An 18153-nucleotide genomic window follows, 5' to 3' on the forward strand; every position below is an offset into this window, starting at 1 on the left:
GTCACGAAAAAAGACAAAAAAGGAAAAAAATAAAAATAAAAAAAATAAAAAATACCTAATGGGGCCGAGCCCGTGGCGCACTCAGGAGAGTGCAGCGCTGGGAGTGCACGCCGCGGGTTCGGATCCTATATAGTGATGACCGGTGCGCTCACAGCGCTCACTGGCTGAGTGCAGTGCGGCCGGTCTCAAAAAGGACCAAAAAAAAAAAAATACCCCTAATGGAAGATAGAACTGCTGATAGCACAGGTTACTGTAGAAACTGGAATACAACACAGAAGATGCCAGGAGTTTAAAAAAGGTCAGTAAATTTCAGGGTCACAATTATCAATTAACAAAGTCTGTGAGAAATCTTTGGGAAAAGAGGAAGTGGTGAATGTCTGTTAGAGGCTAAATGGCATGGAGGAACGGCAGCACGCCAGGGACCACAGGTGAACAAACAGATGGGAAAGCTTTCCAGCTGTTCTCTTCCCTTGCCGTGGTGCCCTGCATGGGCCTAGGCTGACCAGTGTGAGGGGGATGAGACTGTGCCGAGAGGAACTAAGGGGCTCCTTTCTCATTGCAACTGAAAACTTTGGCTCAGGCTTCGAATTTGTGAAAACTCAAAGTTCCCAAAACAGCAAGCATGAAAAACAAAACACCCCAAATCCAGGAGTACATACATCCCCAGTGCTCTAAAGCTAAGACTGAATATCAGTAACAATTCCCACCCCATGCCTTGGAATAGGAAAGCCAGAACTTTCTGGTCAACCTAAGGGCACGAGTCAGGCAGGAACAGGTGCCAATAATGTTGCTCTGCTGACAGACTTCTGGATGCTACCTTACCCAGGGAATTCCACCCGAATGTGGCTGCCTCTGACAAGAGCAATGCTTGGGTAAAGGAACTAGGGGGAAATAGAGATTTGCTAAACTCAGATGGAGCCCTGCCTCCAAATTTACCTCAAGTTACAACCCAGCTTTCGCCTTTCCTCCAAAAGGATATTAATGTCTGTTAGGGCCAATGGGGGGAAATGGTCTCATAGGGAAAACTTTTAAAACAGTAGAGGATCACAAGCACAAAAGAAATACAACAGCTTACAAGAAAGTAGAGCTAGTAAAAAGGTACAATGAGAATTTAAAAGAAGCATGATAAACAACCCTGGAGAGAGGTATGGAAAGATATTAGAAACATGAAACCAGAACAAGCAGATCTGATGAAGAACTGATAAGGAATCAATTGAAAACAGTCACATAAAAATATAATTGTTAAGATAAAGAATCCAATGGCGAATTGAGCAGTCAGTATAATAGAGCCTGAAAGTTCAAATCAAACAACGGTCCCAAAAGATATCAAGAAATTAAAGGAAAGACTATGAGAAAAGTGAAAGGAAATGGAGAAACAGAGATGACTCGATGTATATAGGAATCCAAGAAGAGAATAAAAGGAGAGAAAAATGAAAAATGATTACAGAATGAGCATCCTCAATCCAAAAATCCGAAACACAGAGAGCTCCAAGATCTGAAACTTTTTGAGCACCAACAGGAAGCCACAAGTGAAAAATTCCACACCTGACACATTTTTTCACTGTATTAATGGTATGTCATATTTTTATTGTCAAATACTTATGTGTGAATAAATTTAAGAAAATGATTGCTTATTGGTAGCATATAAATTCAGTGTCAGGAATGCTGGTGATGCCAACCAACCACAGACTGTCCACATGGGTAGTAGCTGAGATGGTGACACCTTTGCTTTATGATGGTTCAATGTACACAAACTTTGTTTCATGCAGAACATCATTAAACATATTGTATAAAATTACCTTCGGTATGTGTATAAAGCATATATGAAACGTGAATTTCATGTTCAACTTGGGTCCCATCCCCAAGATATCTCATGTATATGCAAATATTCCAAAATCTGAAAAAATTTGAAATCTGAAAATCTTCTGGTCCCAACCATTTCAGATAAGGGATACTCAACCTGTAATAATTTTCTGGAAGTAAAAAAGGACATATGTCCTTAGATTAAAAGGGCTCATACAGTGCCAAAAACATAGATAAGAAAAAGACACCTATACCTAGACACATTATGAATATTATTAAGAATAAGAAACATTTCTGAAAGATTCTACAGAGAAAATGGAGATTACTTACAAAGAAACAAGATCAGTCTGGCACTGGATACACACACAAATGCTTTAATATTTTCAGTTTCTGTCTCTTTATGGGGGGGGCAGGGCAAAGAAGAAATGCTAATACATATGGATGTTAAAAGGCAAAACACAAATATAGTTATTAAAAATTCAGAAATATCATAGAATAGAGTGTAAAACATTTAAAGCAGCAGAAGAAAATCTAATCTAGACAGCAGAAGTTAGAGGAAGAAAAAAAAGAAACCAAAAGCATAATAAATGGAAAACAAAATAAAATTGAATAAATGAGGTCTAATATAGCAATAATTATAATAAATACAAACGGGTTAAATTCACTTATTGAAAGAGATTTTTAGGTTGGATTAAAACAAAAAGATCCAGCAATAGAAACCAAAAGCATAATAAATGGAAAACAAAATAAAATTGAATAAATGAGGTCTAATATAGCAATAATTATAATAAATACAAATGGGTTAAATTCACTTATTGAAAGAGATTTTTAGGTTGGATTAAAACAAAAAGATCCAGCAATAAAGTGTCTAAAAGAGATACACTTTATAACAATAGCTAAGATAATGCTTATTTGCACCTATTATGTTCTAAATCCTTTACTTGTTTTAACACATTCAATTCTCAGAACCCTATGAGATAGGTTATTATTATTGCCAGTTTACAAATGAGGAAACTGAGGCACAGAGAGATTATATAACTTGGTTAAGGTAAAACAACAAGTAGTGAAGCTAGTATTCAAGCCCAAGCAGTATGAATTCAGACACAACATTCTTAACCACTATACTGAACACAACCACAAGGATTGAACATAAGGGTTTAGAAAAAAAGACAAGGCACATATGAAACAAAAGAAAGTTAGGTTAGCAATTTTAATATCAGACAAAGGAGACAAAAGAGAATTTAGCACACAGAAAAGGCCATAATGGTCAGAGAGGAATCTTTACATATGCTAGTATTGCTCTCACCAGAAATACTCAGGCTCTGCAAAAGAAAATCAGATACCATTTCTAAGAACAACAAAAATTTTAATAATAGGTACCATGCATATGAGAGCAACTATTTTTATCTCTGTTTCAAAGACGAAGAAACCAAAGCCAGAGAAGTTAAGCAACTTGTCACTCAGCTACTAAGAGGTAGCTACTAAGAAGCCTACACTATGGGAAATCTGGCCCCAGTGCCCGAGTGCTACAGCACATGGAATCACAAACAGAGGGGAAAAGAGTGGATTGTTTAGTAAGTGGTACTGGGAGAATGTGCTCACTATGTAGAAGTGAGTAACATGGGATTCCTTGTCCTTCATACCATATACAAAAATAAACTCCAAATGGATTAAAGACCTACATGGAAAACATAAAGCTATAAAGTTAACAGAAGAAAATGTAGGAGAATATCTTCGTGAGTAGGAAGTCTTTAATATCCAAAAAGCACAAATCATAAAGGAAAAAATTAATGGAGAATAACTATGTCAAAGTTAGTGATTTCTGTTCAAGGAAGAACATCACAGTCAGAATTAGAAGGGAGCCAGACTAGAAGATATTTGCCACATCTATAATCAACAAAGAATCAATATCCAGAACACACAAAAAATTCTTGTACCTAAGCAGAAAGCAAGATAGGAAGCCCAACAGAAAGCTCAGTATCCAATGTGCTACTTCTCTTTATAGCGATATTACCATTCACACACACAGAGCAAGTATTACCTTTTGAATACTTGCGTGTGTATTATTTTATTGAACAATGGCTACAACGTGAAGGCAGGGATTATTTTTTTCTGTTGTTCACTGCTCTATTTCTAGCACTTATAAAGGTACTTGGCACACAGTGGGTGCTTGATGAAGGAAACATTTGATGAACGAATGAATGAGTGAATGAATAAATGGACTTCACAAGCAGAAACTCAGAGAGAGGTACTCATATGAAGAGTGCTCAACCTCCCTTGTAATCAGAGAAATGCAAAGATATAAATTCAGGAATACTAAGTGTTGGTGTTCAGGCATGAAAATAGCAACACTCTTGTATGGATCTAGGAGTACACACTAGTACAGGTGTTTTGGAGTAATGTGGTAATTCTGATAGAAGTGAAATGTATATATACCCCACAGCAAAGCATTCCCATTCCTCTCTCTGTACACAGCCTAGAAAAACTCTTGCATGGGAGCAGAGAGAGGATATTAATTGCAGCACTTTCCATAGCAGCAAAGGTTCAGAGGCAACCTTTGTGGCCATCACTATGGGAAGAGATAAAGTGATTTGTATGTATTAGTGCAATAGCAAGCAATGGTCAGAGGAATTAAACTTGTTCTATATATGATGACAAGGATAGGTCTCAAAAACATGTAGAAAAATAAAAGGGCAAAAAATTTATTCTGAATATACAAATATACATATCCCTCAATTCAATACATATATAATATATATTCCTTATAGATACACATATATACAAATGAAGTACAGCAGATGGATAGGAACATACTACCTCAGAATGTTTTTGTAAGGTGGAGTGAAGAGAATGAGAGTGGGAATAAAGGGCAAAAACAATGTAGAATAAAAGAAGAACTTGCTTTAGTTCGACTGTACGATGGTTCCCCCTTTGGGAGGTGGCAAGCTTGCACATCTTCCTGTCTGGTTCCTTTCCTGGCATGTCCTCTAGCACCTTGCAGACACTTCCCCTTAGAACAGAGCATTGTAGTGACACAGCAGCATCAGATGTCTATGGCTCTGGGTTCCTCCTATCTTTCTCTCTTGCTGAGATATATAAATAACTACTGACACCTCCTTTTAAAACAAATTGACTTCTGTAAATACCCATATGCTAAGGGGTTTTCATGGATCCAAATGCATGGAGAAGTTTCATAAGCAACCAGACTGTGCAGCTGGCACCACAGAAAGAATGTCAGTCATTTTTGAGGAACCATAGAGAAAGGGACATATGCTATGTGAGGAAAGATGGGCAAATGTTTTTGTTTTTGAAAAAAGAAAAGGGACAGTCTGGAAATTACTCTCTTTGGAGAGACTAGGAGAGCTTAGGGTGAATTCCATCGATATTTTAGAAAAGTACTGTTAGGAACCAATTTCCCCATGCTCATTCATGAGCCACAGACACTACAACAAGGGTCTGTGGACTAAGTCCCCAGGACTGAATCCAGGCAGCGGCCTGTTTTTGTATTTAAAGTCTTACTGGAACATGGTTACACCCATTCATTTATATATTGTCTACAGCTGCTCTATGCTACAGAGGAAAAGTTGAGTAGTTGTGACAGAGACTCTATGGCCTGCAAAGCCTAAAATTTTTACTATCTGGACCCTTAAAGAAAAAGTTTGCCCACCCTTGCTCTATAAAATATTCCCTTCTTCTTGGAGAATGCTACCTGGAATCACCTCCTCTCTTATGCCTCAACTTAAAACCTGTTATATATGCATTTCTTGTCTGACTGTCCCCTTGGTAATATGCTTTTTGTTTTCCAAGGCCATCTTTCCCCTAGGGTGCTGTCTCCTTTCTCTTTGCTCCATGTCCTACTCTCCCACCTGGTCTTGACTCCTGATACTTTAGCATGGCTCAAAGCACCAAGCTCTAAGTGGAGATGGCTCAGACAGGTTTATTAAAAAAAAGGTAATTGCTGGAAAGCATTATGGATTCATGCAGAACCAGTTACACCAACCTAATTTTGCTTTCCTTTCCCACACAATATGGTCAATATGCTTACAGATCAGAGGAATGCATAGGTTCCATACATCATGTCCTTAGCAATCTATTAGGCAGATCTGCACTTGACTAAAGAATATACTAGTTCATTAGCTGATTTGCTGATTTATGTAAACCTTCAGGGAGGCCTTTAGTGGAAAGCTACAGAGCTCTGTATTTAAAATTTGCTGAACAGAAAAGAATCATCAAGAATTTTAATGTAGTTGCAGAAGACATATATGCTTATTCAAAGTTAGTCGGATACAAAACAGAAAAAGAATAAAATGAATAAAATATAATTTAAGAGGATGGTGATGGAAATCAAGATAGCAGTTACCCATAGGAGGCTAATAACTAACAGGAGCATAAGGGGGCTTCTGGGGTGCTGGTCATGTTCGGGTGCTTGACACAGGAGTGTGTGCACTTTGTGAAAATCCACGAGCCGGTCACTTATGCTTTATGTACTTTCTAGTACAGGTTAGCTCTATTTTTTCAGAATTATATTGTGCGGTTCTGATCAGGGTGGGCCTGTGTGTGTATGAGTGTCTGTACAAGTAATAGGGAAATAGATGGCGGTGATTTATCTAAAAGAAGCCACACCCCAAACTATATAGTGTTGAATTAGAGTGGGATTCTAGAGCATTTAGATTTCTCATATTATTTAGGTATTTTACTGTCAAATATAGACCTCCCTGGTGGTGCATAACATAATCGGCCACTAGGCTGTAATACAGCCATGTGGTTCCTTTAAGATGACTCAGTCTTGGTGGAATGGCAAATGAGATGGGCAGGGCTGAACAGATAATTATTATGTTAAAGCAAAATATGGAAATTTTATGAAGTTATAAAATCTATTCAGTGTGTCTGTCCTCTTTAAGCCATACACGTATGAAAGAAATATTCTCTCAACATTTTATTATGTTAAAGCAAAATATGGAAATTTTATGAAGTTATAAAATTTATTCAGTGTGTCTGTCCTCTTTAAGCCATACACGTATGAAAGAAATATTCTCTCAACATTTCCAACATTTATTCATATTTTCTTGGAAGCAAATATAGGGTTGACATTCATTAACAGTTTGTAAGTCTTCTCAAAGCCAAACATCTGCTTGGCATCCAATTGTGTTCACAAATCTTTTTCTTTAAAGGAATGTCTGTTGAGCATTTATTAGCTTCATTTGTGCTTTATGGCCACCTTTTAAGTAGAACATTTATGTACAGAAATCCTTAAAGTTAAAGACAATCTCAAAGATTCAAGAAGTAGGTCTGTTCTGCCTTGACCCTTTATTTAATGCACTCATGCTATGACAGAAAATATTCAAAGTGTCCCTTTAGACCTCTTCTTGAAGGACCTCTTGATTGGAGTAAGGTGAAAGGTTTTGCCTGGAATGCCACTCCCAAGAGACAACATTCACTGAAGTGTTTTTTATACACTGTGGGGAAATGGCCTAAAAGAGGGTTAAACTTTGATTAGAGATGTTGCAAGTAGGGAAAAATGCTTACTTCAATTTAACTTCTGCTTTTCAGAAGACATGAGTACATAAATTATGTAGAGGAACAGTGATTACTAGACAGTCTAAAAGCTGAAGGCTCTAGGCCAATTTTCAACCAACTGTCACAGAACATAAGTTTCAAAATATGTTTAAACTAAACTGACAACTACAGAAAAAATGTAAAATTTTTTGATAGGTTGGGTTATGTGAACTGTTGAGGACCTCAGAAACCACATGCTATTGAACACGCAGCAACACTCCAATGCAACATTCCCACTCTTTTCTGGAAGAGATATTAAAAGAGGTAGAACAGATGCTTCCCCAAATTAAGATGATCCAAGTAGTAGAAAGACTCTTCCCAGCACAGAGTGGCCAACAGAAGTAGGGTTCATCCAAAAACTGAAAGTGCCATGTGAGGTCCTCGGTCTCAGGAACTTTCAAGCTGGGGTGAGATAACCCAGGAAGGGTGCACGTGTGTGTGAGTTTCCATCTTTCTGTATTGGAGCAGCTCCACTCTTGTTTGCTTTAATTGTTATCTTCCAATCTCATAATTTTACAGTTTGCAAAACCAAGGCCAGAGAGATTTCATTAGGTATGCAAAGTGCCACAAAGGTAGATCTACAACAAGCATTTTGTGAATCTCCAGCTAAAATGCTACTATAGTAACTGTATAAGCTGTAAGACCTTGGGGCATAAAGCATTGGTAATTGAGATCAGGAATTACTTATTTACTACAGCTACTCCCCAGGATAGGTGGTCTTGATCTTAGTTATATCCACAAATCTCCAAAAGTCTTAGAGCAAGCTTTTTTTCCCCTTAGTCTGTTCAAGTAGTTTCAGGGAGTCTGTGAAACCCCCAAAATGGTGTGTGCAATTTTACGTGTCTGTGTACATGTGTATTCTGTAGGAGATGGTCCATGGCTTCCAATTGTTCTTTAAAAGGATCTGTGATCACACCAAATGATAAAAATCAGTGGACCTGACCAAGGGAATAAAAGGGAAGCAGCACCATAAAGGAGCAGTCTACGTTTATAACCAGGAAAACTGATCAGAAATTAACTTAAAATGAGATGAATGTTTCTTATTGAATGACTCAGGTTATGCAGGTGAACGCACACAATAGTAAAAACAAAAGCTGCACGGTATCTATGAAAATACAGTACTTGTTAGACTGACAAAAACAGATTTCACCCTACTTTTTGGATTTTACATACTTAAAAAATATTTGAGGTATAACATGAAACCTACACTTTGTAAACCAAAACCAGGACTCCAAAGCCCTGAATAATTTTGGGGTGGCGGGATTAGTTCTGTCTCTGAATATTCCCTTCAGAAAATGGTGGTGAGTGAAAGATGTAATAACTACTACATCAATTCAGCTGTAGACTCTTGAGGGAAAATACTCATCTTTATAACTGTGCCAATTAAGCAAACATTAAAAACTGCCTTCTGCCCTTATGCTGATAATGTCAGGGGACAAAGTGGCTGATGTAATCCTGAAGATGGAACTAAAATGGAGAGAGCCTCATTATCCATTACGGGAAGGCTGTCCTCTCTACTTTTACTCCAGCTTTGGCTAAAGAGAAGACTGCAGAGGAAGATTAGATTCTGAATTATCTTCATGTGTGTGGACTGACAAGCAGTAGATTTGAAAATAGTTTAAATTTGAAGGAAAAACACACAAAGCCAGCATGGACATAAACGAATTTGGGAAACAGTACTGTACTGTATTTTGAAATAATATTCAATATTTATCTGGAATGTCTGTCTTTTAATGGAGTAAAATAGAGAATTTCCTGAGGCCAGGAGATTGTAATCATCTGAGAATCGAAGAGTGACACTTGGGTTTAATTGTAAAAATGATATGCAGCCTTTTAATGGAGTAAAATAGAGAATTTCCTGAGGCCAGGGGATTGTAATCATCTGAGAATCGAAGAGTGACACTTGGGTTTAATTGTAAAAATGATATGCAGAATTGCCCACCTATTCCTATCCAGGGACAGGGTATTATCAAGGAAATTATACTTCGAGGTCAGTAAGAAAAATGACAAGAAGATGGTCTGTGCCAATAGTTTAAATGCCAAGAGGCACCATGCCAAGAAGGTGCACAGACATAAATCCAGCAGTGGCTCTGATGTAATTATGGGCTTAGACCAACTCTCAAAGCCAGGCCGGAAGCTGAGCCATAGTCCTTATGGGAAAAGAGAGTATGAAGGTAATTAGAAGAAAAAAAAGATATTTTACTTTAAAAAGAAAAAAAGCCCTAAAACTCTAAATAAAACTCAGCAGCTGCAGAGGGAACTTCATGGTCCTCAAACATGCATAAAATAGAACTGAGGGAGGAAGGGGCCACACACATCTTTATAAGCTCCATTTCAGAGCTGATTTGCACGTGTATGGCAGAGTGTGGCTCCCTCCCAGAGGCTGGAGCCTGGAGCAGCCCTGAGGTCCATGTGACCCGTGAGCATCCAGAACGAGGATTTGGGGAGGGGATTTCACAAGCACAGAACATAGTTTTTCTCCCTTGACTCTGCTTTCCAGTTTTTCTCTCCCTCTGCTATTGTTTAGTTTTGTGGTTCAACTTTTTGGAGAACGGTGGGATGGGAGGGGATTTCACAAGCACAGAACATAGTTTTTCTCCCTTGACTCTGCTTTCTAGTTTTTCTCTCCCTCTGCTATTGTTTAGTTTTGTGGTTCAACTTTTTGGAGAACGGTGGGAGGTACTGTGTTAAGCAATGCACTAAGAATGAGGCTCAGCTGCAGTGACTGAATTGTGAAAATCGGCCTCCCACAACTTTCAAAACAAATTGCGCTTCCACTTAAAACAAAAGGAAAGATACACAAAGCAGCACAGGTAGCAAGTCTTGCTCATTGGTGTATGTGCAGCACTGTGCCCAAGCACACAGAGGGCACATAACAGATGCCGACTCCAGTGAATGGGCCATTTTATCGAAACAGCTCTAGATTCTGTTCTGTGTTGTTTCCAAATAGGAGTCAACAGTCCTAACACTTATATGCTTTTGAGCAATCTTTTGTTGACCCTATGATCCCATTAGAGAAAGTGATTAAATGACCAAATCTGGCACAAAATTATCCTGAGAGAAGAGTATCAGAGCTGAACATTAGTAATACTGTCAAGATATTAGCAAGGAACCAAGAACAGTCACTGTAAAAACATAGTTTGAAAAGCGTGAGGATAACAGTAAAAGTGAGAGTCAAAATAATTTCCAACTCTTTCTTCATGATTAAGCAAAGAGCCTGATTATTACTAATATTAAACATCTGTACAATTATATTGTCCAAAAGCTTTATGATATTATTTATTAATACATCCCACAGAGTAGAAAAAGAAGTTATATGACTAAAATAATTAGAGTCCCGGGAATAATAACCAACTCTCAGTTTTCTAAGTATGATATAATTTTATAGGCTGAAATGACGCTCTTAAAGAGTATTTATTGACTATGGTCTATATTATATTTCAGAAAGTATACTGCAGTTGAAATTTACAAAATATCTACAAAGTATGGCTTATAAATTCAGATACAATATCATATATAGGATATCTAAGAGGATAAGCCCAGACAAAAAAGTTTTAAAAAGCATAACATTTCTTTATTAGCAAACATATTTTAAAGAAAATAGTAAGAACAAATAGAAACATTTTAAAGATAATGTTAAAAGCACAGATTCTGAGAAATTCTTCAGAAGCCCTGTTAACATTTTGTCGCCAGGAAGAGAAAACAATTGGAGAAACTGCTACCCTGGACCTAGTGTGACCAGTGGTCACATTCAATAAGCAGATGATAAAAAGGTTTCATGGTGATCAGAAGGAGGGGACTGGGCATAGTCATGAACATACTTTAAATTCTAGGAAGACATTGTTTAAACAATTTATACAAAGAGATGGGGAAGATTCCCCAACGAGAAACTCACGCAGGTCTGGAGCTAAGTAGTTTACAAAAATTCAGTTCTACAGATTAGGCCCGGAGAACTCAAAACATATTTTAACTTAGGATATAGGCAATATTACAAATTAGAGGGCAAAGGATATATAGTCAACAAATAGGCCTCACAAAAATACCCAGTTATTTGGAAAATGATTCAGTTCGTACCTCCCTTGACACCATTCCCCCAAAATAAGGCCTTGTATCAGAATCAAAGATTTAAGTACAGAAAACTGAATGCTTACAGAAATAATTCCAGATGGAAATGCAGGTAAATAATCAAATTTAAACAAGATAATAGCAAGTAACCTGTCGATTCAAGTTATGAACAATGCTTATTAATGATTGTTAAGACTCACTTTCAAATCTCTGCTAACAAATTCTGTCCCAGTTTGTGAACCTAGAATCTTGAGTGAATGAATTAATAAGCAACTTAACATTTACAAATTCTGGATAAGATAACTGCATGGAAATTTAAAAAATCAAGAATTTAGGATCAAGGCGTTTTTTACTGAAATCCGACAACGTTAAGGAGAACTTACCTGCAGCAAATGACAGCTTTGCATGACAAAGCTAAGTCCAGGAAATACTGTCGTACTCCAAAGGTTAAGGCATACTTGAGAGTTTTCCCATCAATTATAAGAGCAAAATCATTCTCTTTCCGAAGAGCATCACCAAGGGTAGTGCAGTGACGACTGAGAGTTTCCCTTGTTCCCTGCAAAATTAAACGGACAAAAACAGCATTGACATTTACACCCACTTGTTCTAGTAAGATGCCTTAAGGATGTTGGGCAACTACATTTAGTTCTTTTCAGTGCTTTTGATGTTTCAAAATACGTTTACATACCTCTATTCATTTGATTCTCACAAAAGCACCTCATAGGAGACTAGACAAATGTTATCAGAAAAAGTAAGTTACTCGATTGAGTCACACATCTGTTCCCAGCAGGGTTTGGGAGTCGACTACAAGTCACCCATCCCTGCTGACTCTGTAGTCTTTGCTCATTATTCTAACCACACGATCACAATACTCCAAAAACATTTTCAGCAAATTTTCTTGTTAAGAAAAACCAAATTATTGTTCTAATTTATGAACTAGTTAAAATTGCTTTGCCATGAATCAAGGGAAAAAGTTGGGGAATATAATTTAAATAATTTATGGGTATTCTTTGAAAAGTACTCAACACTATGGAAATTTTATTCCCAGTAATGGAGAGGAGGAAATACAGGCTCTGTAATCTCTTGCCACTTCATGAATTGACTTCAATAACTTTAATCATGATTTCATGATGCTGTATTTTAGTTGGGGATGGTGACATGTGGCTTAGTAATCTTGATGGATCAAATAAAAGAACCCCTTGCATCAATGAAGAGTTCACTTTCAGACACAATAAAAACCTTTAGTGTCAAGGAAAGCTCTATTCACCCCAACTACACAGAAAGGATGTATTTGTCTCCTTCAGTCGAGAACTGCTTTCCCAGCTCTTCAAAGGGAAAAAGCTTCAAGATATTTTGCTTTTCTCCCCAAAGCCTGTAACTCTTCCTATAACCTAATGGGATCGACTTCTTGCTTCACAAGAGCCCTGACATTGTGAAGAAACACAACACTGGCTCTGCACAGGGAAATATAAGGAACGATTCCCCTCCTGTTAGACATTTGTTCTCCGTGCTAAGACTACAGTTATTTACACAGTAAAGACAAATATGTATTCATAAAGAATACCTAACAATAAGAATATAATATACTTATGTAACAATTTTTATTTTATTGACGGGAGATATAATTATTGTTCCACTTTAAGGATGTGGCACATTCATTTCAGTTATTTCGCAAAGAGTGTAGGTAATTACAATTTTATACTGAGGAATTTTGAAGGTGTTTCTACACTAGTATTTAAATGTGGTTCACACTATGCTCTGGAATTTCAGGATCTGTTTATCAAAATAATAGAACCATGGTGTACTATAAAGTAAGACTGCCCAACTTTCCCAATACTAGACCTTCTCTTAAAGTTCCCCTGTTCCCCACACACAGTGACACAAAGGACCACCATATAGCAGCATTCTTTGCAACATTTTCTGTCCACACTTTACATAGGGGGGAAGTAGCTATTTTAACTTAATGGCCTCATCCTCCTATTTCCTGCTGGAAATTTTTGGCCTGAGAGGACTTAAGTAAAGGAGGTGAAATATGTAAAATTCTGACAGCAAAATTGACTAATGAAAATCTATAGAAGATTAGCCTGGATTGTCTTAAAAGCAAATTCATACAGATGAAATAAACAAACAAGTCAGTCAATAAACTGATAAAAAATAAAATAAAGTAAAATAATATTTAGCATGTCCTACACACCAGGCACAGGTATAGGTACAACATTCAAGTTAACACGTGTGACAACTCTGAGCAGGAGGCATGACTGTTACCTCCATTCTGCAGATGAGGAAGATGAGACAGTGTGTGTCAATTCCTTGCTTAAAAACACATGGCAAAAGCAGTGAAATCAAACTCAGAATTAAATTTCTGTGTTAGCTTGTCTTTCTCTACACAATCCAGCAAAAATCAGCAGACTTCAGACAGTACCAGGGTCAGCAAGTTATAAACGGAATGCCCACCCAACCCCTCTGCTGTTTCCCTTGAATCCTCATCATCTGTCTCTCATCTCGTCTTTACCGCCAACAGAGATTCTCTCTATAAAACAAATTTAAAACACAATCATGTCTCTTCTTGCTCTAAAATCTTGCTATGGCTCTCACAGAACACGATAATGTCCAAACTCCTTAAAATGCCAACATGATAAAGTCTAAACAACTTAAAACGGCATTGAAGGCTTTCTGCAATCTAAACCCAACTAACTTGCCTTCACAGTTCCCTTCATAATCTTGATTCCCTTATTTCCCCTCTCCCTGGAATACCCTTTCCTCCAAGGGATAGCCCACTGCCTCCTAAAACCAAGCCCAACCACAATCACCCCATGCTAGCAAAACCCTTAGTTCATCGAGGGGAGAGACCACGTCTAACCTGCTTCCCAGCAACAAACGCAGTGCCTGCAATTATAGAAGCTCAGGAAACACGTATTTAATGAATGAGAGCACTGATAAATTCTGATCTCATCCCACTGGCAACACTCCATTTTCCCTTTTATTACCACTTCTGATGAGAGAGAGAGATATCGTCTTCTCCTTTCTCCCTAATTTTCTAGAGAACAAATAATCCATTACTTCAAGTCTTTTTTTTTTTTTCCTTTTTGTCTTTTCTCGTGACCGGCAACGGATCGCAACCCTCAGTGTCGCGCCCGTACCGGACTGGGACTGGCCACGGGATCGCAACCCTCGGTGTTGCTCTTGCCCCTCGCTCAGCCAGTGAGCGGCCGGTCTGTATGTGGGATCCGAACCCTCGGCGGGAGCGCCACCGCGCTTCCCAAGTGGCACACTACAGCAGTGCGCCACCGGGCCGGCCCCTACTTCAAGTCTTTTAAACAAAGGCACTGCTCACTAAAATGCCTCTGTATTTTTTTAAAAGCTATTACCCAAGTGACTTCTGAGCTGAAAACCTGAAATGAAACCTGAGATGGACTCAGGAGAACTTCAAATTTCTTTAAAGCTCAGCTGCAAAGCAAGACTGAAAGTCAAGTAAGCCCCAGAACTGTGAAGTGCCTTCATTAACCAACCTGTGGGATGCAGTCCCATGTTCCCCACTCTCCGTCCTTTCTACGGTGTTCTCTAACACCTTAAGATTTGCTGAAAAGTCTCTTATTTGTGGCATCAGTATCCCTGGGTTTTCTTGGTGACTGTCACAGATTTTCAGCAAATCAAAAGGTGTCAGGAAAAATGTAACAGAAACAACATTTCAGAAGGTGCAAAAACTTCCCACAGTGAATTCTGCAGTTAGCCCACCTAGGGTGCAAGGTAACAGCAGCAAAAAAAAAGCTGCAAACATTTTCTTATTTTAGTTTATCGTTTTCTTTTGTAAGTAGCTCTGTTGTTGGCTGTGTGCTGCCAGTTACAAGTTATATTTTATCCTTATTTACTGCCGGGAGTATTTTAAAATTCTTTTATTTATGAAAGTTTATTGCTTCTCCCCTAAGCCTGGGAGCCATACTTTATGGCCATATTGCACTGAAGCTTATCTCCTGTAGCTAAAGATAAATTTATTACTATATTAGCTGTTGCTTTGTTTTCTTTTTGGCTACTGAAGGGGGAAATGTTTAAACATTTAAACTTAGTGACTTGTGAAAGTGAAAATATATAAATGAGAAGCTACATCAGAAAAAAGGATAAAAGACCACATAGCGCAACCAAATAAAAGGTCTGCATCTCCTTGTTCTGCACATTTTTATTTGTAGGCTGAAAGAAAAGGAGCATCAGGAACATTGTGAGGTACAGACAAAGAGAAGTGGGACGGCTGGGGTTGAAGTCACCAATCAGGTATGGGAGGGAGCTGCAGGGCAAGTGGGACTCATGGGCACCTCCCCCAACCAGCACCCCACGGGGCTGGTCATTCCAGTCACCATTCAACTGCACTCTCCCTACACCCTGAGCACTGCACACAGCTAAGTGCTCGCTCGACACCCTGAGCCTCCCATCATGTTTTCCTGCCTTGCCAATTCACAATTGAGGCCATAGACAACACCACTTCTAGGTTCTCAGCCTTGAGAACACAGAAGTGACAAAGACTCCAAATTTGGCCTCTGTCACTTCAGCAAACATCTACCTGCTTTACTGAGAACAATTTATACCAGAAAGAATTCCCTCAACTTTCTTCCGTGAACCTCAAAACTTCCTGTTACCTAATCTGACCTAATTCTTCAGCTGGGGGAACAGCTGCCTTCTTCTCTCACCTCTGTCCCTCCCACTTCTCTTTGTATCTTTATTCTGCCCACTGGCACTATTTTTCTTTCTTCCTTTAAGGCTACATACAAGGTCACGATTTTCTTACTCAGTGAACAAATAAACAATGAACAAATAATCCAAGAAACGTTTTCTTGACCTTACTTTCCCTAAGTCCTCCAGGTAACACGAATACTTCTGTCTTTTTCCAAATACTTCATGTATACTTATACAACGTAGCATGACGTACCATACCTTACTTATTTTATTTCTATCTTCCCTTTGGGACTGAGGCCCTTGGTGAACAGGTAATAAAAGAATAACCAAATTATTAATGATTGGAGAACACCTTGTGGGTTTTCTCATGTGATCATTTTGAGGAGTGTTGTCCACTGCCTGTAAAACTCCTGTATAACCTTGGATATTCCTAATTAGAATAAAGAAAATGTTAACATGCTTACTTGTTCTAGAGGGTATGGAGAACAAAAAGGTAGTTATGATCTGACATCTACCTCTGCCTCAGTTAATAAATATTGTCCAATGAATATAACAGAATGAACATCCAGCCTCGCTACTTAGTGATCAAGTGTACAACAGTGGGCCAAGGAGAAGCAAACAATATCTATTTGGTTTATATGAAACACTCTTGGAAAAGGAAAAAAAAAAAAAAAGGAAACATGCTTGGTAGATAATTAAGCTAAGTAAAATTCCTCATAAAAATAACTGTGACCAGAAGGCCTCAACAAAGTTCCACTTGAAGCTTTAGGAAATAGCCTGGCAAAACAGATAACATGTTCATAGAATACATAAAATAGAATACCACCAGGGCAGTCTTTAAGAAATCAGAGACTGCCAGCTTTGTGGTAATCTTTTTCATTACTTTTATATGACCTGTATCAAGGAAGCCCTTGATAAAAATCACAAAGGTGCCCTAGACAATGAAATCTCACACAGTTTTACAGTGAAATAAAGCAAAACCCTGATTTGTTTGGAAAGTATCATGGCATGCAAGTTGTCTTTTTCATTTTGGCAAAACTCTGCTTGGAACAGTCTAAAGAACCCAGAGGCCAGATGTGCAAAGAACATGTCAGGCCACCTAAGAGCTGTTGCTGATGGCCCAAAACAATGCTGCCGAAAGCAGCTGCATTAAAAAGGCCCTTTTCAGTTTCTACCCTTTTTTTTCTTTCCTGATTTCCTATCAGAGATTTACAGGAAAGACAGTCTTACTTAGGCAGAAATCCAAGGAGCACCCTGGCAGAGAATGTGGAAATATCCCTAAGGAAAGGAAAAGGAAAGCCTGGTTAGCCAAGGGTTCATAGAGCAGAGATGAGGTGAAGATTATGGATAAACAGTCCAACATGCAACACCTAATGGTAGTGGCTTCCACACCATAGACTGGGGCTGCAGTTACCTACTTGTAGTGACAGTAAATGCTGTGTGATCACTCATATATACTTCCCAGAGGGCATCAATCAGTAAGGCTAACCCCAAACAGAAAAGTTAAAGGAAAAAAGCTTACTTATACTAATTTATTCGAAGCATATTTTGGTGTTTGGGTCCAAATATAAACAAGTACCCTGCATTTATACTCACTCCTAGAAACCTGTTGAATATGTGCAGGCCAAATGATAAACTCATGCTATAAGGAGGATTTTGTTCTCAGAAAGGAAAAAATAATATTTCAAAATTCTGAATGACTTCCAGACATAATATTTAACAATGTATTTCTGTTATGGAATGAATGTTATAAGGAGGATTTTGTTCTCAGAAAGGAAAAAATAATATTTTAAAATTCTGAATGACTTCCAGACATAATATTTAACAATGTATTTCTGTTATGGAATGAATGTTTGTATCCCCCACGCCCAAATTCATATGTTGAAATCCTAATCCCTTATGTGATGACATCAGGAGGTGGGACCTTTGGGAGGTGATTAGGTCCCAAAGGGTGGGGATCTCGTGAGTAGGATTAGTGCCCTTATAAATGAGATTCTGGAAAGAGCCTTTCCCCTTCCACCATGTGAGGACACAACAAGAGGATACTGTCTATGAGCCAGGAAG

The 18153-nt window shown here is 38.2% G+C and overlaps 1 protein-coding gene across 1 annotated transcript in view; it reads right to left on the bottom strand.

Annotated features, from left to right (window-relative positions):
- ATP8A1 (ATPase, aminophospholipid transporter (APLT), class I, type 8A, member 1) overlaps nt 1-18153 on the bottom strand; it is a 235996-nt gene that overhangs the window by 61383 nt on the left and 156460 nt on the right. The window contains exon 25 of the mRNA XM_008567055.1: nt 11808-11980. Within this exon, the coding sequence (XP_008565277.1) occupies nt 11808-11980 (173 nt within the window). The remainder of the gene's footprint in view (nt 1-11807; nt 11981-18153) is intronic.

This window comes from Galeopterus variegatus, unplaced genomic scaffold (genome assembly GCF_000696425.1).
Source record: "Galeopterus variegatus unplaced genomic scaffold, G_variegatus-3.0.2 Scaffold288, whole genome shotgun sequence".
Taxonomy (NCBI): domain Eukaryota; kingdom Metazoa; phylum Chordata; class Mammalia; order Dermoptera; family Cynocephalidae; genus Galeopterus; species Galeopterus variegatus.